The sequence below is a fragment of the Halichoeres trimaculatus genome, unplaced genomic scaffold, assembly GCF_033239565.1.
Source record: "Halichoeres trimaculatus isolate MK-OKI-2021-1 unplaced genomic scaffold, fHalTri1.1 fHalTri1_scaffold_10, whole genome shotgun sequence".
Taxonomy (NCBI): domain Eukaryota; kingdom Metazoa; phylum Chordata; class Actinopteri; order Labriformes; family Labridae; genus Halichoeres; species Halichoeres trimaculatus.
The window spans coordinates 15285953-15305688 of record NW_027437187.1 but is presented as its reverse complement, the minus strand read 5'-3'; the positions used below and the strand labels follow the sequence as shown (position 1 = coordinate 15305688).

The 19736-nt window shown below is 42.0% G+C and overlaps 2 protein-coding genes across 5 annotated transcripts; both read right to left on the bottom strand.

The window, feature by feature from the left end:
• Window positions 1-2193: 2193 nt before the first annotated feature.
• Window positions 2194-10118, bottom strand: igf2b (insulin-like growth factor 2b). 3 transcript variants are annotated; one of them, XM_074677499.1, is made up of 4 exons: window positions 9922-10118; window positions 8861-9026; window positions 7208-7389; window positions 2194-5775 (listed from the first exon to the last, which is right to left on the bottom strand). In XM_074677499.1, exons 1-4 carry the CDS (start codon window positions 9994-9996, stop codon window positions 5536-5538), a joined length of 663 nt encoding a protein of 220 aa, XP_074533600.1. In that variant the 5' UTR covers window positions 9997-10118; the 3' UTR covers window positions 2194-5535. The 3 variants fall into 3 exon arrangements, with proteins under 3 accessions (XP_074533600.1, XP_074533601.1, XP_074533602.1); XM_074677500.1 differs by having other exon boundaries at window positions 8876-9026; XM_074677501.1 differs by lacking the exon at window positions 9922-10118 and adding an exon at window positions 9213-9344.
• Window positions 10119-11579: 1461 nt separating this feature from the next.
• On the bottom strand, window positions 11580-19400 carry th (tyrosine hydroxylase). 2 transcript variants are annotated; one of them, XM_074677429.1, is made up of 14 exons: window positions 19251-19400; window positions 18962-19045; window positions 18655-18858; window positions 17434-17608; window positions 17259-17347; window positions 17067-17134; window positions 16917-16967; window positions 16169-16314; window positions 15857-15992; window positions 14864-14933; window positions 14720-14776; window positions 13868-13963; window positions 13620-13753; window positions 11640-12335 (listed from the first exon to the last, which is right to left on the bottom strand). In XM_074677429.1, exons 1-14 carry the CDS (start codon window positions 19332-19334, stop codon window positions 12176-12178), a joined length of 1554 nt encoding a protein of 517 aa, XP_074533530.1. In that variant the 5' UTR covers window positions 19335-19400; the 3' UTR covers window positions 11640-12175. The 2 variants fall into 2 exon arrangements, with proteins under 2 accessions (XP_074533531.1, XP_074533530.1); XM_074677430.1 differs by lacking the exon at window positions 18962-19045 and having other exon boundaries at window positions 11580-12335.
• Window positions 19401-19736: the final 336 nt, after the last annotated feature.

Here is a 19736-nt window from a genome sequence, read left to right as displayed (position 1 = left end):
CTCTGGTGTGACCCCCTTTCCCTCCGATTCTCGCTCTCTCTGTCTCTTTCTCTCAGTCTCACTCCCCTCTCTCCATCCCTCTTTTCAGTCCATGGCAATTAGGGAGGCAAAGTGGGAGAAGAGGAATGTGTGAGCACGCTTTGTGCGGATCGGTAGAAAGAGAGAGGGAGTACAAGGGAGAAAGTGAGAGATAAAGAGAGAGGGAGAGATGAGAGAGACACACAAGAGGAGGGGGAGGAGAAGAAAGCGGAGGAGAAGGACCATCTTAATTGGCCTGTGTAGCCACGCTGGGCTGTGATGGTCTGGGCTTGCCAAACCCTGTGCCTCAATAGTTGGCCTGGCCTTACATGCATCCCGTGCATCCGGCCAACCACAACTAAGTCTAGTGTGCTCTTTGGCAGTTTCCAATGTCAGGCCTGGGAGAGTTGTGCCACCCACATCTACACCCGCTCCACAGTTCAGGAGGCCTCTCTGATGGGGATAGATGTGTGGGTTTGGGTTTACGCTTAATTTGCCTCCTCCATGTTGGTGCAAGGTGGCATTGTACTTCAACTTAATAAAGGCGATGTTCAAATGATTTTTCACGCTGTCAGTCAAGATATGGACAGAAGTGAACTCAGTTTCAATATGTGTGTGTTGTGTACACACCTAGATAAACACTTGAACTTGAACATCGTTTGGCTCCGTTAAGAACGCCTACGCAATCTCAGCTTTGATCAACTTGACAAGATCTTCCCAACACATCTATCACACTCACTCCCTAACCAGGAAAACAAGTGATGATTTGGCGCTTTGGGGCCGGGTTTGGCTTGTTTTGGTTGACTTATGTCGTGCCAGGCGATGCTCTGTCAGGCACAGCGGTGACGTGATGAGCCCTGAGGGACAGAGAGTCCCTGATCTCATTACCAAACTCTGGAGAATTATTCTATGTATAAACACCTGCAGGGAACAGGCACAATCTCAAAGCAGCTGCTGGAGAACACACACACACACACACACACACACACACACACACACACACACACACACACACACACACACACACACACACACACACACACACACACACACACACACACACACACACACACACATGCAAGTGTGTTCAAAACAGTCAGGAAGTGTTTATTCATGAGTGACAGCTAGAAAAAAAACTGATCTAATAAAGTGTTCAGTGGTAAAATGTAACAGAGTCATGGTGCAGACGAAGTGTGAGAAAGACAACAAAAAGTCAAAACATGCTTGTTTGTTTTACCATGGATGTGTGTGTGAATTTGTGCAGCTTCTTAACATCTTTGGGATCAAAAACTCTTGGTGGCACCTTCTTCCAGCCTGTTTCCCCCTCCCAGGCCAATGAGATTTAATGGGACAAACAAAAGTGATTCAATCAAATAATAATTTATGAACATAAAATTCAGAACAGGAGTTCATTTACAATGATGGGAGAGAATAGCCTCCCTGCTTTGCAAGAAAAAAAAGTTGCACTTTTCATCACTGTGAGGCAGAATGCTGCAAAAGAGCCAAAAATGGAGATTTTCGTCTCTCCTGCTTGTAAAGTTCAATCTCTTTGATGCCAAGCGAAAAACAAAACAGAGAGCTACAGTTAACTCTGTGGCACCGAGAAAACCCCAGGGCCCAAAACTGCTTTATTCAAGGAACAAAGATACTAAACTGTAAATCTGCCCGGTAACAACATTCCCATGAGTGGGTGTGTGCATGCATGTCAACAAAGAAAGGCCGAGCCATTTTTGGAATATGCATGGAATAATTTGAGACATGTTAGTTTCTAAATTTAGCCTCCGAAGTGAAGCTTGCTCTGGTAGTTATCGAGCCGCTGGAGGATGGAGAGATGGAGCGACAGATGGGTGCGTCAGAGGCAGTGAGAACATGTTGGGTTCAGAGTGGCATGCTGATTTCTACTTTGCTATATCACAAGAGCAGGAGACAGACAGACAGAGAGACGTTCAGGCAGCATGGACTCAGGCTTAGATGTAGGGAGAGAGTGGGTGAGAGGAGGGGAGAGGGTGCTAAAAGCAGCTGAATACTCTGCAAGGCCTTAAGATCTAATAAATCATTTACAGAGCACATAGGGTTTAATTGATGTGAAAAAAAGGCTCCAAATTCAGAGCACAAAGTGTTAACACACATCAAACACAGGCTGAACGGAAAGCAGTCGACCTTTTAGACTCTGTATGTTTGATAAAATGTTTTTTTATTGATATTAAAAATGAAAGTACATGAATTGTGCATTTCGGACGTTCTAGCGTGCAGAGGTTAAATCAATAAAATACACACAGGCTGAGTGAGCTACTGACAGAAAAAGTTGCCATTGCTCGGCAAGGTATCTCTTCATATTCAGCAAAAAGAAGTGGTTGTCTTTCACGCCATTCATAGGAACACTAGAGTCGCCTGTTTGAACATTACAATAGTGAATGAATGCAGTCCTAGCAGGAAAATATATAATAAAATAATAATAATAATAATAATAATAATAATAATAATAATAATAATAACAATTGCACTGCCTGCTTTGTTGCACAACTGAAGTAGAATATAATCAGAGACAGGACGCAGCCATGATAATCCAGATCTTTCTGACAGAAAGAAGATAAAAGTATTCACCGCAGCAGGGCAAGTATCCATTACGTCTCCATTTCATAGGTGATACATGGCATGAGGAGGAAGCATGATGTGGCACGAAATGACCTTGTTTCTGACATGGGCTTCAGTGGTTTGTCACAGACAGCTGTATCATTGTGGCCAGGTATGCTAACCCTTCCACAACAAGATTATCACTTACACTCAGCATGTACTCCACATCTCCATCGCAGAGCATAGATTGTTTTGTCTTTTTCTTTTTTTTTTCTTAGTTCCTGAGTGCTCCAGAAATGGTTTAGCGTGATAGCCCTTCTTCAAATGCATAATGAATGGATAATTGGAAGATTGTTGAGGGGTGAATGGCAGGCCAACAACCCTGATTCCTTTCCCTCGCCATGCAAATACAGAAACATAGTGTCGATGCATAAGATTAGGGATAGTCAGAGATGGACAGATGGACAGACGAATCAAAGATAAATAGAAAGATAAAAGAGATGAAGACAGAGAGAGAAGCAGTGAGGTGGTACGATGATACACTTTCTCTTTGAAACACAAAGACCTGTAGGTGACCTTTGATGGCATCACAGCAACATCCTAACCTTCAATTAAGGCATTAACATAATAACTCGTGTAAGACACATGTAAGCTCAACCCCCAAATCTACAAACTGACCGGACAATAATGGCCGTGTGAGCCAAACCGTCAACAACATGAGTGGCACTGGCACATGGGCAGGATGCTCCTTAGAAGATCATAGGACACCGTGCACAATTACAAAGACATGATTTAATGAAGAACTGATCACACACACACCCTTCCCGCCATCAATACTAAAGTGGCTTTAAAACATAGTGGGTTTGAGTACAATCAATGTTAAAACAGTTATTTTTCACGCATTGATGCTTTCCTTGTTCACAGATCACCCTGACAGGCTTCCGGACTTCCTTTGCAAAAACCAACGTATTCAGAGTATGTGCCTATTTCTGTGACATAACATGCCAAAGCGATCCAGGCTATGCTGCTGTTAAAATATTAATTTGAAAGCAACTATGGCAGACGAAAAAAAAAAAAAAAAAAAAAAAAAGACGGAAAAAAAAGACATTATTTTTGGTACAAAGCATCTACAAAAAAGCCTTACAACTCCAATTGGAAAACAGAGATCAAACAAAGTAAAACCGTCAGTTGAGCATCAGTGCTACGTATATTATTTGGACCAATTTTTCAAATATATTTTATAACAAAATAAATAATGCCTTTATACAGTGCCCTTATTTGTATTTCAACAAACAAACAAAAAAGCTTGGCGGCTCATTACGCAAGATACAGCTCAGACTAAAGGAAAATAACACAACGTCCCTGGAAACTAATCATATATCTATATTTATATATATATATATTTATATATATATATATAGATGTATATATATATATTCAAGTATTTGTTTTCAGGCAAAAGCATGTGAATACTACTGATATACAATAAAAATAAATTGTTAGTTGACATTATTGCTGTTTTTTTCCCTTTGAATTGTAATTTTGTGCCTTTCTTTAGAACTGTAAAATAAAATCAGAACAATAACCATGGAAACAAAAAAAAGCCTAACTTGGAAAAACAGGAATGTCACGGTACCAGAAACTGACAGGGTTTTCCTTTTTTTTCATTGAAACATTGATATGAAAAGAGAACAGATAAAAGACAAAATAAAATAAAATCATCATTATCCCACTTTCTCTGTGTCCATGCCATGTTACTTCCTGTCAGAGCAGTCTGCAAAGCCATGGCAAACAGAAAGTACTGTCCCAGAACTGTAGTACTGTCCCAATCCAGGCGGTCCACAGTGTCCCCTATGTGTCCCCACACTGCTCCCTGCAAGTGGTAGCCTCAGAGGGACAGGAGAGACAGGGACCAGGTCGCAGGTCCCTCTTTGCCGCTTGCACTGGCAAGCTAGTGATGAGCAGCCGCTAGCACTCGCTGTGAGCTGAGACGCCGACACAGCCCGTATCTTTTCTCAGTGACACTTCCCCCTTGACATTGCCACTGTCAGGAGCTCCCCCAAATCCTTTTTTTCTCTTTTAAAGTCACACTTTCCTTAAAACGGAAAGTTTTAATATTCATTCAAAGAAAAAAAAACGTGCTTTTCAACCTCTTCTTTGAGTCCATTCCCAAAGCTAGCACCATGACATTTTTTTAAGCTACACGTTCATTGTTCATAAAAAAATAGTGCCGTTTTTTTCTTTACTTTGACGTAATCCGTGGCAATGTGCAATTTTGCAGACTCTTTTCTGCTTTTTGTTTGTGATCAAAAGGTGCTGGAACAGGAATCTAATTTTACAAAATAATTCCTTACAGTGTGGAAGTCCCTTTATAGGTAGAGGTGCAAACTAATAAGAAAAATAACTAACAGAGATTTTCGTTTTTGCCTCAGGACAGATGACGTGGAATGGATTCTTTCATGCAAGCTGCTCTTCACTTTCAGTTGTCTTCCACAAGGACAAAAAACATTCCTCTGGGTGTCCTCTTGACACTTGCAAACCCCAGATCTCTTTCATCTTCTTTTCTCCTTTTTCCGTTTCTCTTCTGCTTAAGGATCCACCTGAATTGCATTCAGCCAAATTGTTAACTTTTTGTTCATCGTTTGTGTTTGTGCCTTTTGTGTCAGTGACTGAAAGAGAGATGGAGTTCAGACGGGAAGAATGTGAAGGCATGTTTGTGTGCCAGAGGAGGGTTGGTGGGTTGGGTTGAGGGGGAGGCATTAGAATAGGGCGAGGAGGTCAAGAAGTAGTGGATGAGAACAGGGGGGAGGGATTGGTGGGCTCGGACAGGGCAGGGGAGGTCAAAGAGGACTGCCACAGAAATGACGTCAGAGACAAAGCTATAATCCCCTAGTCTTTTTTCTCCCTCCAAACTCTTGTCTGTGCAAAGGGCTGGCAGCGGGCTCATTTGTGGTTAACATAGTTGTCCGTGGCGAGCAAAACGGGCGGCAGTTTGCTGGGCAGGCTGATCAGTGGCCTGTGGAAGATCGCCTGCTCCTGGGCTTTGATCTTCTCCGCCTGCCTTCGAAACTTTTTGGCCCTCAGGATGGCGGGGACGCCCCTCCGGAGCCGCTGGGCCGCCTTCCTCTGCCACACCTCGTATTTGGAATACTTCATGGTCACATGCTGCTTTCTTGGGACTTCCTATTGTGGCGTGCAGGCAAAAATGGAGGGAAAAGGGGAAAAGAGGGCGTCAGTTCATTAGGCGTGATAAGATGCTGTGCATGTACTTGTTACAATGGAGAAAAGCCTTGTTTGTTTAGAGAAAACATTCAGTCATTGTTAGCCTGGTCAAATGGAAATCAAATGTCATTCTTGCAGCGCTAAGCGTCATAACAGACTCGCCCTGCCTCCGACTGGCTCTTGTTTTGGTTTCCTCGACTGAGAGAAGCTGTCAACAAGTGCTTAGTTCAGCCTCTTTAACATACTGTCAAAGGGAAGGGCGGCCACCTGCCTCATATACATATGAGGAGCAAACGACCCGCTGAACTGACTCACCTCCACAGCCCAGACGAAACCACACATTATAGATTAAAAACAAACAGCTTTAACACACTGTTAGATGTTAGCCTAGCACCAGAGCTTGTGGCAAAGTGGGAGTGGTAGCAGCAGGGCTATAATTTATGCGCGAGTAGCCAGTGCTCCATGTGAATGGCTTGTTTTGGTCCTGCCACTTGAGGAGTGTTTACCCCCCTGCTTTCAGTGCAGGCCAGCTCAATAGCCTTAAGAACAGCTGGCCCTCAGAGCAGCCTGTACCCATCAGCTCTCCCTGCTCGGAATAACTAGGAACATGTCCCAACTAATTCCCTCACAGCCTCTTTTTCTTGCATTTCAACACACACTGCATCATTTTCTACCCACATTTCCAGTATTAGTGCAACCTTATAAACTCGGGTCTTCACTGACAAATCAAACCAGAAACATCAAAAACATCTTTGATGTTTTGTCCTAAGGAAAACTGAGGATTCCTGGAAAGCTGCCACACATCAGTCTTAACACTGCAGTGAAAACGGCTGAAACGCTCTGCTGATACCCTGCATGATAATGACATGAACTGAAGAAGCTCTACTGTCCGGGTCAGGTGTTTTAGACCGCGTGGACCAAAATGGACGGCAGCTTCAGAAAGCTTGTTGTTCCGTGACTAATAATCACACACTCAGAACACACTGTCTTGTTTGGCCCAGCAGTCTTCACCATCTCACAAACACTTCTTTCTCACAAACATGCACACACACACACACACACACACACACACACACACACACACACACACACACACACACACACACTGTCTCAGTGTGTGAGTATGACTCTGCCTTTTCCTTAGTACAACGTGCTGCAACTGTCTCCATGTTTTCCACGATGGTCAGCACTTTGCATGGAAGGTAACTGCTTAGCATTGGCCATTTAACAAGATAAACCTGTCTCTGCGTGGGTTTCAGCGCGTACTGGGTGCTGGGGACATGTGGGTGAGGCTCAGAGGTGAATGGAGGTGTCGGCGATGTCAGGGCAGATAGTCACAGATTAGCACCATTTCCCATACTGGCATGTTGTTGTTGTTGTTGTTGAGACGTACCTGCTTTAGTGCGGGCATCACCGGTATGACTTGTAGAGAGGTGGCCGACACGTCCCTTTCAGACTTGGCGGGTTTGGCACAGTACTGCTCCAGCAGGTTGAGGTCACAGCTACGGAAACAACACTCCTCTACAATCCCACGGTTCTGGGGGCGCCGGTTGCTTCCCCTGGTGGTTGGCCTACCTGAGGAAAAGACGGCAAGGGATGAGGAAAGCCACAACACAAGGAGTAGTGATGACTCTGGGTTGTTTTGCCGGATTACTTTGATAAATGTAACAGCCCACTAGGCAAAGAGGATAAAAGGAAATCTATGACCAACTGCAACAAATCTTTTTGTTTGTAGAGGATAATCTGATTAGGGTTATCTGGAAGTCCTTTAATGAGTGAATACACAAGTAAACATGCTGCATGGTAGACTCCCAAAGAGTCGGACAGCTGAGCTCTCAGACAGACCTTTGAAAGAGCAAATACATAAAATGGAAACTCTTCTTTGACCTTGTTCTTTGTTGAGTCAGCAGAGATAATGAAGTGGACGAGGAGGGTAAGAGAGGGAGTAAGGGTGGAGAGGAGGAGAAAACAGGAGAAAAGAGATCAGTGCAGAGTGAGGGAGAGGGTGTGTGAGGGTCAAGAATGCAAAACAAAGAGACAGTCAAGACAAAAGAGAAAAAAGGTAAAGGAGAATGCAGTGAAACTATCTGTGCATTGTTTGAAGTCCTGTGCCTCACAAAGTGTTGCAGAAATCTCATGAGAGGGAAGGCGAGATTTGGTTGCAAGAGGACAACATGAGAGGGAAGAATAAAAAGAAGGAGGTGAAGAAGAGGAGGAGGTTGAGCACTTTTATGTTGCCTAAAATTGGATAATGATCATTCTAATGGGAGCGAAGCTTCTGTGGTGGAAAAAAAAGAGCAAACAAAGAAATTACCTGTCTGTCAAAGCAGCAGGGGTGGGGCAGAGTGAGTATCTTTTTGTATGTTTAAGAAGAAAGTGCTATCCCGATGCAACAAGGTATGATTGTGGCAAAGACTGTGCAAACAGAAGCTTATCCATTTGAGGATTAACAGCCACCACAATGCATTCCCATAATGCTTTACAGCTATTCCCATCATCACCACAATGGAAGCAATGATCAGAATTGATGTTAATGATCCGTCCTCTTAACCTGACATCAAAAACACACACACCCCTCCTCCTCCTCCTCCTCCTCCTCCTTCCCTTCCTTATTCCCCTCAGAGTCATCAGTGTGGTCGCCTGGCCTGGGAACACTGGTGCTGAGGTGACTGGTATGCCTCTTGGGGTGCTATTACTTTACTGGTAAACAAGCAGCCCATTGTGTCGCGCAGGGTCGTGTGTGCCTTCACAGCTCGCCGGCCTTTCATATGCAACGAGAGGTATGGGCTGCAGGCAGAATGCGCACACTCAGCAGAGCAGCCTGGACCAGGTCTTGAGACACACAGCTGGCTATAATCTCCCTCTTACACTCTCTCTCTCTGAGTGTGTTTGTGTGTGTGCGTGTGAGAAAGACAAATACCAAACACGCATACCACACAGCCACAGACAGAGAGATAGTCTCAGCTATCCAAACAGATGTGAGACTTGACGGAGGGACATAAAATAGCCAAACAAAACTCGCGCAGCCCTCTGTGAGAACTTGTACCTCTTTGAAACGTACTGAAATAGAAGCCTCTGTCTTCACAGACGAACTGCAGCGCATCTACCAGCTCTCCCCCACACAGCGTCTCCGCCGAGGACATTTCCACAATGTAGAGCGTCACGACCAGTGCAAAGAGCAGTGCTCGACTGGACGAAGACATCCTCTGGACCTGCAGGCAGAAACACACATGGCAAAATATGTGATCAACAAACGCACTCAGGCACACATGTCAGAAGTGATGACACAAAGAAACTCTCTTTCAAAAAAAAAAAAAAAAAAAAAAAAAGATCCCAGATGACAGCCAGATGTTGCCTTTCAGAGTGATATAAGAGGATCCACTTTTTTACGCACTCACTTTTCGGCTTGTACAACATGTACGATTCCCAGTGTTATGTGCTGCTTCGTTGTATGACCTAGTAACTCGAAACGAGCTTATTGCGTGAGACAAATAATGCCCCTAACTCCTTTCAGGCCGTTAACAGCCACTGTCACTGCGACGCACCTGGTAGAAATGCTTATTCCGGAGGAAAAAAATGAGACAGTATCTCTGCCTTTCTTGCTCTTACACAACTCTGCAAAAGTTGCGAGACCGGCTGCTCGATAGTTAACTATCTGAAACGCCAGACTCAGCATATATTTTCCCCTTGCTCACCCTGAGATGAGCTCAGTGACCCTCAGACCTACCGCCCCCTATCTGCCGATAAATGGACCAGCTGTTTGCGCCAAGTCCTGCGAACGGGATGCCCCATCCAAGAAAAGGAAGAATAAAATACCTCCTAACTGTTTTTCCTCCATTCTGTGAGGTTACCTGTTGCACCGATGCATCAAGGCTACAAGATCTCTCCATGTCATTCATGCAAATTGAACTTAATCCGTTGCATGTTAGTTAAGACATGTCCGGTTGCTTTTCCTGGACAAAATGATGAGTTCAGTGCATTTGCTACGGCCGAAGCGGTTTCTGCGCGTCTACAGCAAATAAAAACAGCGACAACCCTGCCAGAGGTCTACCAGAAACCGCACAGCAAACGCGGTTAGTATAAAAGTATTTCTCTCCGTCCTGTTACCTTCATTCTGCTGCTTTCCGTTCTCCTGCAGGTGTGGCAAAGTGAGTGGTGTCCGTTTCTTTGCTGGGTCTCCATGTCAGATGGCAGTAGTCAAAAACGTCGTGGGGTTATTTGGTTAAAAAGATTGCAGGTGAGTTAGTTTCCCAGTTGGAGCGGCAATAAGGGATGAGGGATGTATGCTGTCCCAAGGACCAGGCGGCGGGCGACAGACAAAACTTAGCGATTTGAAGAATTATATACCAAAACACGCCCCTTACACCCACAACCCCACCCCTCGCTCCTCCTCTTCACGGCTGCTAAGAAAAAAGAGAAAGAGTCCAGATTTATGGAAAAGTGCTTAAAGGGAGAAAAAGCAAAGAGAGAAAAAGAGGGAACGGGGGAGAGTGAGAGTCACAAAATATGGAACAACTCCATAGGCATTTTCCACGTTTACGCACGGTAACCTACAATCACAGTGTTTACACACAGGGCGCAGACTGAACAAGAATAGACGTAATTCCTCAGACTTCAAGAACATGTCAAAGTCTCCGCTCCGCTGTAATTAAGATTAACAGTCAGAGAGGGAGCGATGTGGTCAGCTGTGCTATGACTCAGGTGGAGACACAGGAGCAAAACGTGTCTGATCAGGGAGGGGGCTTTTCCTCACCTGGAGGGGGACACAAATGAGATGTTACTGTGGGAGAGGAGGATGCTGCAGTATCAGCAGTGACTGTAGGATGAGGAGTCCATTGATGCTGCCGGTGTATGTGCTGAACTATTGCACAGCAGTGTTTAGTTAATCAAATTAATTTTGATTTAGTAACATAAAAAAATGACTCTGAAAAATAAATTAAAAAAACACTGAGTCAGAGTGTGGACGACAGACACTGATCTCTGGTTCCTTCCAAATCCAGCATCCTGCCTGTCTTGCATTTGCAGGTAAACCACACACACAATCTGTTGAGTTTAAAAGACTGAAATAAAAAGAAGGTGATAGATAATATTTGTATCTTGGTAAAGCTGAGAGGATTCCCTTATGTAAGTGTGGCCCTTACAGAAGGTTAGGATGTTGGGAAGTCCACAGACTGAGACTGACACCTAATGGTCAGAGCGGTGAACCTCCGGTTGTTTGTCTCAGATTTCAGCAGGTTTCAATGTGCTGATTCACAGCCTCTTACCTGACCACCAGGAGCTCTGTCCAGACAAACTCTAAGTTCGTCCAGACAGAGCTCCTTTCAGAATATGGATTATTTTATCCACTGTCTGAGAGAGTAGGGTCAGATTAAATCCTTAGATTAAGTTCTTTATATTCAGGTGATGATGCAGCAGTGCTTTTGATAGTATTGAATATTAAATTTGATTTTTTAATTCTGCATTGTGATGCTACCTCCCTGTAATCTATGTCTCTCTGAGAGATATGCACTGTTTTAATATTTCTGTTTTTGACATCTGAAAACGTCATAGGTTTTCCCATCGTGCCTGATGGACAGTGATTACAGCTGCTCTGAACGGGTCTGTTGACACATTTAAGTGAATCAGGCATGCACAGGCTGTGCGACAGCCCCCCCTTGTGGCAGACACATGTTAACAAGCCGCACCGTTAAAAGGTTGATCTGCTCTGTCAACACTTACTGAAACCTTTATCTCTCCTTAAGAGGGACAGCAAGAAGCTCAATGTTTTCCTTTATTTGTCAGATTTGCAGGTGCTTATCAACATTACACTGGATGAAAATTGTGTGTTAACATGTATGCATTTACATTCCAAGACTACACCAGCTAAATCAAGTTTATATTCTGAAAAGCATTAACATGAGACATACGGGTGTAGTAAAGCAATAATCTTTTGTCTAAATAAAATAAATATGTTCTGAATATACATGTTTTCTTTATTTAACGATAAGATTTCTTTTATTTTACAGTAATTTATCATAACATTTATTTTACTTTGATACATTCATCATCACAGCTCCTTTACTTTTGGTTCAGGTTTTGACACAGTTCTCAAACAACACATCGCTTTGTAAGAATAAATGTAAGTGATCCTGTCATTTCACAACCCCAGCAAGGCATTTAACATCTTTGGAAATACTGCCCCCACTTGTTGAGGTTTTATTTGCCATTAAGGTTTGTTACCCTACCAGCCAGCAACAGCAAGCAACAACCAATTAGAAACAGCATCATACTGGAGGAAAACAGCACAGAGAGAGGAACACACTGATGTGGCTGGAGATTACAGAGCGCAGCAGAGAGGAGGCAAACACAGTGTTCACAGGCATCATGACAAAACACTGAGGGCATCTGTTAACAGCTTCAGCTCGTCCTTCACGCTTTCCAGGCAACTCTGGATCTTCAGTGGGTTGTCCAGCACCTCGATGCTGTTTGTGAACGGGTCGAACCTCACAGAGAAGGGGCGCTTGATACCTGCCACCCACGCCCTTGTCAAATACAAAACACAGTTCAGTGTATGAAGTAATGTGAAAAAGTGAGATAAGAGCATGAGCATATAGTCAGAAATTGTCCAAGCTCGCCTCAAACCAGCCCTGATTATGCTGCAATAAGCTTAGAGTGTCTAAGTAATTGATGCTTCCAGCTCAACTCTCATCTCCTCTGACCCCTTATCTTAATTTGTGAACATACATATCCTCTTCAAGCACATTACAAACTATTGCCGTGGATTGTTCTGGATGTTGATCTGCTTGACTCTCCCAGCAAGCACATTGTGATTGTCACGCAACACTTAAGTCTTACTTTAATGTTATACTCCCTTTCAGCAGACTGTCTACTACATTTTGGTGTTAGTTGCAGGTTTGTACAATAATTTGTTACCTGACAGTTTTGAACATTATGATGACCCAGTACATATTTCATATTCTGGATCTTAGTATCCAGAATATTGGCAGGATCTGGATCATACTTTTCTGTCTGTCAGAAATTATGGTGACCTTGTCGTGTATTGTTTTGCAAAGCAATCTGACCATTTATCATGGAGTTATAAACACATATGGTGAAAACCTTAAAAAAATCCTTTAAATCCTTTAAAAAAATAATCCTGGATCCAAATGGTGATCTGGATCACCTCCAAAATTTAATCACCTAGTCCTTATCCCATTTTGAACATCAGATCTGTTCATTACTTTTTGAGTTATGTTGTTCACAAACAGACAAACTCCCCCAAAAACATACCCTCCTTGGGGGAGGTAATAAAACTGACTTTTTATTATTGGCCTATCCCAGTTTGCCCTTTTGTATACTATGTATAAAACAAGAATGTAAAATCCTGCTTGTCTCATCATCCCATCAGATATACACGTTAAAGATCTCCATGTCCTTTTTCACACATTACAAACATTCCTCGGATATTATCTCACTGTGGCAGGGATGTAATGTTCTGCATTGTTCTTGAAACCCAAACACTCACTAAAGCTACTTGTTTTGCAGGCATCATTTGATGTGTTTGCCAGATAAAACTCCAGTGTTTTGCCCTGGTAAGAAAGACTACATTAGTAACAGCTGTCTTCTGACTGCTATGGCTGACCTACAAAAGTCTCTGGCCTCAGGGCCTGGCTAGTTGTTCTCTGACCTTGTCCTTGCATAACCCCTCTTTTTTTCTTCTTCTTCTTTCCTCCATCTCTATCTACTCTTGCAAATTTATTTGCTTGTTTGTGTGGGGTCCAGAAAAAGAAAAAAGGAAGAAAGTTTAATGTGGTTTTGATCAGTACCTGAACTTCTCCTTGGCATCTGAGAAACTCTCTGAGACAAAGTAGACGGGCTGGTACGTCTGGTCCTGATAGGGCTGCAGTGCCGCAGCGTCTGGATGAAACTCTCTTGTCTCCGGCTCATCAGAAAGTGAGTGCTGATGAATCAGATTTCAAAGTAGAGGACTGAGACATAGCTCAACACTTTGTTGCTTTTGACTCTATTTATTCTGTAAAAGACTATCATATAAAGACAACATGCTTGAACGCACCACGAGTTCTCCATAAGAGGACAGCAATCCAGCACCATACGCCCTCACCTCTCCATTCTGTTTACACAAGCCATACTCCACTGTGAACCAGTACAGCTGATGGGAAAAACAGACCGACAGAGAGAAAGCCTGAAGAAATGAAGGATATTAAAGCTGCACAATCAGTGTATAATTTTCCCCTAGACCGGATAAAGAACTGTACAAAACAGGTAAGAGGTTACACACACGTGACTTTCAACACAGTAACTAAAAGTTATTGTTGGCTATATGAGTCAGATGGGTGGCATCACCTCTATATGCTGAATTACTAATTAACAGACTCGACTAATGATGGTATTTCAAGCCCAATGTGATCTTTAATATGTGTCAGGTACTGTTACTAATGCATGTAGGTCGTTATCATAGGCTGGAGAAAACAACCTTTGTGACTGACTGACTGACTGACTGAGTGCTTGCTGGTATTTTCTATTTGGCTGTAAACTTGTGTTATCACCAGTAGGGGATGCTCTTGCATGACTTCTTGCCCCCAGCTCATCCAAGAACATGTTTTTAATGAAAGTCTTGGACCATATAAGATGTGTCTTGTTTTCTGATTCCTAAGTGGCGTCCCTTAATTTGACACTTGACATACTCTCAGAGGAGAAGATAGGTGATGTTATGTCTGAGAAAGAGTTACAGGTTTTAAAAAGTTGAAAGCGACAAGAGAATAAAAGGAATGGCCCAGTTTTAAAGTTAACATTATGCACGAGATGAGTCTCAGTTCAGACAGAAGCAGTGTGCTTTCATTTCTTTTGTTTTAATGTTTCTGTACTGTCTATAAAATCTGCAGGTGTCAGAGGACGAGAGTCTTACTGTGGACAGTTTCTCTATGTCTTCATCTGATGCTCCAAGTGATGCAAGTCCAAGGTTCTGCAGCCACAAAACAGAAACTGTGATGTATAACAGAACATTATAGTAAACAATCACCTGTAAATCTCCTCTGGTTTCACTTCTCACCTGTGAAAATTGAGCAAAAGTGCGGTCTGCCAGCATGGGGACATGGCCTAGTAGCTCATGGACACAGTCTCTGAGGAGAAAGCAAAAAGAAAAAAGAAATGATCCAAAGTTAAAAGAGTCAAAACTGCATTGTTTCAAAAATCCAAACTTTCAAGAATTGAACTTGTTGAGGATGAAAAACTAACTTCAGGCTTCATTACCTCTGCCAAAGAGGTTATGTTTTTGGGAGAATCTGCCTGTCTGTTTGTTTGTCTGTGAACAACACAACTCAAAAAGTAACAAACAGATCTTCGTGAAATTTAATGAAATTTTCAAAATGGAATAAGGAAGGAGTGATTAAATTTTGGAGGTGATCTGGATCCAGGACTTTATCAAAGGATTCTTTGTCATTGTGAGATAGGGCTGTTTTCACCATATGTATATAACTCCATGATAAATGGTCGGATTGCTTTACAAAACAATACAAGACAAGGTCACCATAATTTCTTACATACAGACAAGTATGATCTAGATCCTGGCAATATTCTGGATACTAAGATCCAGAATATGAAATATGTACTGGGTCATCATCATTTTCAACACTGTCAGGTAACGAATTAACGTACAATCCTGCAACTAACACCAAATCGTAGCAGACAGTCTGCTGAAAGGGAGTATAACATTAAAGTAAGACTAAAGTGTAGCGTGACAATCACAATATGCTTGCAGCTGTCTACCTGTGCATATTAAACTGTTTGTCACACCCTTTGTTTGTAGCATTATCTCAAGTTTTTAATATAAAAAAATAATTATTTTTGCATTAAATCTCAAAATTTCATCATAAATGTGTCTCCCATGATTGATAAGGGATACTGACGCTGAACTGAGCCACAGATTGAGAAAAGAGCTATGTTAAATAAAAAAATAAAAATAAACAGAAGGATGTAATGGCCTGGATGTCTTATGACAAAAATCCTCATCAGGGTTTGATGTGAGAAGTCACGGTCTACTCACGGCTCCGGGGAGTGCATCGGAGAGGAGGCATGTCGGATATACTGGGTGCACTGGAACACTCTGAATGCCAAGCTCGCCAGGAAATCTCTGGCTGAGAGGAGACCTGCTACTGGACGCAGAATGAACCCTGTACGCTCTGAATGTGTCAGTGTGTTTGTGTGTTTATGTATATTTGTGGGTGTTTTTGTGTTGAGGTGGAAAGAGAGGAAGAGAGGAAGAGAAAATCGCACTTAAGATTTAAACTCGTTCTTTAACTGAAAATTTGATCCACACTCAAATCCCACAGTTCATCGTTTCTTATCCCATCCTTACCTTTGAGGAAGCATGACACGTCTTCCAGCTGAGGGATGTTGTCTGGACTGTACCCACAATGCCTTTCCAGCAGATGAAAGGCCTCAAGGTATTCAGAGCAGGCATGAGTGGTGTACAAGTCCCTCAGGGTGGAGTAGACTTCCCTCCTAATGCAAGATACGAGAACATAATTATTATTTTCTCTTTTTTAACAAAATCTTTATTTCCTATCAAGCATAAAGACACAAAAAAAGAAAAATAAACAAAAACATGTGAATAGAGTAAAGGATAATTTTAAGATTGACATTATAAAAACAAACAAGTTTTTTAACCAGCTCAAAATTCCTGACTGGAGCTTTAACAAAGCTTATTTAATTGTTTTACTCCAGGTGTCATTCTTTGTGGAACTTAGAAAAGCAAGAAACAGCAGATGTGCTTTTCAAAGACATTTTATAATCTGACAGTGACACAGCATTTTTGACTGAAGCCAGAGCATTTAGAGCTCCCCCAGTGACCGGCTGCAGTACTGGTTGTAGAGCCTCCTTCTCTTATACAAAAGACTGAACATTTTTAAGACTATTAAATCAAAAATACCTGTCAAATACATTATTCTGTCACTGCTGTTAGTTTTAGAACACAAAGATGATCTACAAGTAAAACCAAAGGGAAGTCAACGTGCTCCTTCATTAAACAAATGAGAATTAGTCTTAAGTGTAACCGTTCAACCGTAGCGTAAGCCTTCAAACTGCGTCTCAGATGCTTCACTTACCATGTGCCAATCTCCTCCTCTGTGTACTCTATTTTGGGAATTGACTCCCCACTGAGAATAGACACAAAATGCATCAGGAATAATCAGGATGTCTGTTTTATTTTAAGTGGATATGGGTCTGCAGATGTCAGAGAAAAGAGCGTATCTCACTGTCTGTATCTGAAGGCGATGTCTCCAATCATTTTCCTCCTCTGTCTGTAGACAGGGTCTGTGTAGCCCTGTTCAATGACATATTTAAGACTCTGAGTAATGCTATTTTCTGTCTTAGGTATATTTCAAACAATAAAGCCTTGTCCCCAGAATTAGTTTTACTTGTCTAAATACTAAAAAGTTGTTACTCACGGGATGATCCTGATCCAAGTCTGGATCAAACTTTGTGACCAGATGGTGACATTTGTCCAAGTCAGCTATTTTCTTTGGGAACCAATGAACTGTGGAGAAAAGCAAACAAATCCATCAGTCCAAAATAAATAATCATTTCAATTAAATAAATGCATGAAATACCAAAGGGCATTACATTTGACTTCTTTGGTGGTTTTCACGTCCTCTGCGTTCCTCTTAATGGAGCTAACAAGGGTGCTGACGTCTGAGAGATGAATCTCACAGCGGACAAAGTACTCCAGGCCCTCCAGGTTATCCCTGAGTTTCCGGGACGGCCTTGTCTCCAAGTGATGGATTTTGGCTTCAAATGTCTGAAATACAGTCATCAGGCGCTTTAAGGCAGCTGCAGCAGCACTGGACTCTTTTTTCATACTTTATTCAGGAAAGAGTGGCTCTCTCCTTTTACAGAACAAAATTAATTTAACATGTGCGACTTTTTTCTCACTCCAAAAAAGATTATTCTATCATGTTTTAGTGCGTTAAAAATCAAAACTCTTTAGCTACTCACAGTGTTTTGCCACTTGACATTAAAAGAAGTTATGGATCACTAATTTTCATTCTTCCACATCAAACGGTTAAAACCTTTGGCAGGTTTGATTCACATGAGCTTAAGAAGCTATGCCTTATTTTTAATGATCACATTAATCCTGTAAAGTAACCAAGATTTATTGCATGGTACACATCTTTTTATGTAACATGCACTGCAAAGCTAAAATCTAAACAAGTAGTGATTAAAATTACTGACTTTGCTAACATAATCTTATATTCACAAACATTTGTCTTATTGGTCTCATTATGGGCCACACTCACCTGACAAGTCAAGAAAAGTTCTTATTTCAAGATGCTGCATACTGTATACCACTGTGCTTGAATTGCTTATAACCTACATAGTGCAAAAATGCCAGTGGGATCATATGTCTTATAGTATCTTTAAGACATTTTCTTCCTAAAAGTAACACAAAAAATCGTCAGTTTTATTTATTATTTACTCCTGCATCTCTTTTTTTGAATTACCAGAGCATTGAGAATGAATTCATATATGGTTTGATAGAGAGATATTGTTAGGCGTCAGGTTCTTCAGGTTAAAAAAAAAAACTTTAAAAATGACACTGTTCATAGCTTGTTAAAAAGGGTGAGCAAGAGCACAAAGATTAAATATTTGTATTTATTTATAATCAATATGGTATATATTAAATTTATTTTCAGATTGTACTTCAAACTATTACTTTAAAAAATGGACAAAGTTGAGTTATGACAAATTGTTTCAGCCTCTGCCATTTTTTCCTCGTTTGCCGAATCTTTTGACTGAAATGCTGTTCCGTGAATAATCATAAAATAACAAGTGATCTTACATTACCTCGAAAACTTTGAGCGTCCGCGACAGTGCAGGAGTCTTTGAGCTTCTTAAAAAGAAAAAGATGTTGAGCAGCGCTTTGCCATCGTCCTCCTCAAACACGATCTGCTCGCTGGCCTCAGCCGCCTCCGCCGCTGCAGCAGCGGCTTCCCTCTCTTTGCGCGCGTCCTCGATCAAGCTCTGCCGCCTGCCGACGAATCTTTGAGACTGTGTGAAAACAAGATATCAAAGTTTGCAAAGTGTAAATGTTTCTAGAGCCGTCAGGACACGCTGAACGAAGCAACACAATGATGAAGCCTGGGTTTCTTACCTTTGGGTCATCATTTTGGATATTTGATGGGAGCGCTTTACATCTCCAAATGCGCATTAGAACACCAATGCAGTCGAGGTAAACCTACGACATAGCTAAACTAAGTATAACTGCCACAGCACACATGTAAGTGGATGTTAGATTTAACCAACTATATTTTCTGTATCTCAGTGATTAAGTGTGCGTAATTGTCTCGTGTCCAAGCTTTACGCGCGTATGCCCATTTGTTCGTCTCATTACACCAAATAATTTAACAACCACCACCACCATCAGACTGCTAACTTCTTACCGTGATGGAGTCAGACCTCTCCAGCTCGGATGCTGCCCTGCGGATGCTTTTGGTGGAGGACGTGGAGCTGCTTGAAAGCGGCATCTTCAAGGCTCTGTATTTTCTACGTGCGTAAAGATACAGCGCAGTTGAGCTGTGAGCCCAGAGCTGTCTTTTTTCCCGACAGGTTCCACCTTTTTATGGGGTCATTTATTTGCAGCTTCTGACGTCAAAGACGGGGTAATTTCACTCTGATCAATCAATGCGCAGAGGTAGACCGACACATCCCAACTTGGAGCCGTCTCCAACTTGGAACATATATGACCTTTTCAAAAGCTTGTTGTCTTTAACAGTTTTAAGCTCTGAGTCCTGGTAAACTAAAACTGTCAAATGTTGGATAATAAACAGAAATTTGGTATTTACAGTTTTTAAGATAAGACCTTTTTAATATTTCATGTTTTAATTTTAATAATATTTACTTTAGCAAAGTCAAGTGGTTTGGTTGGA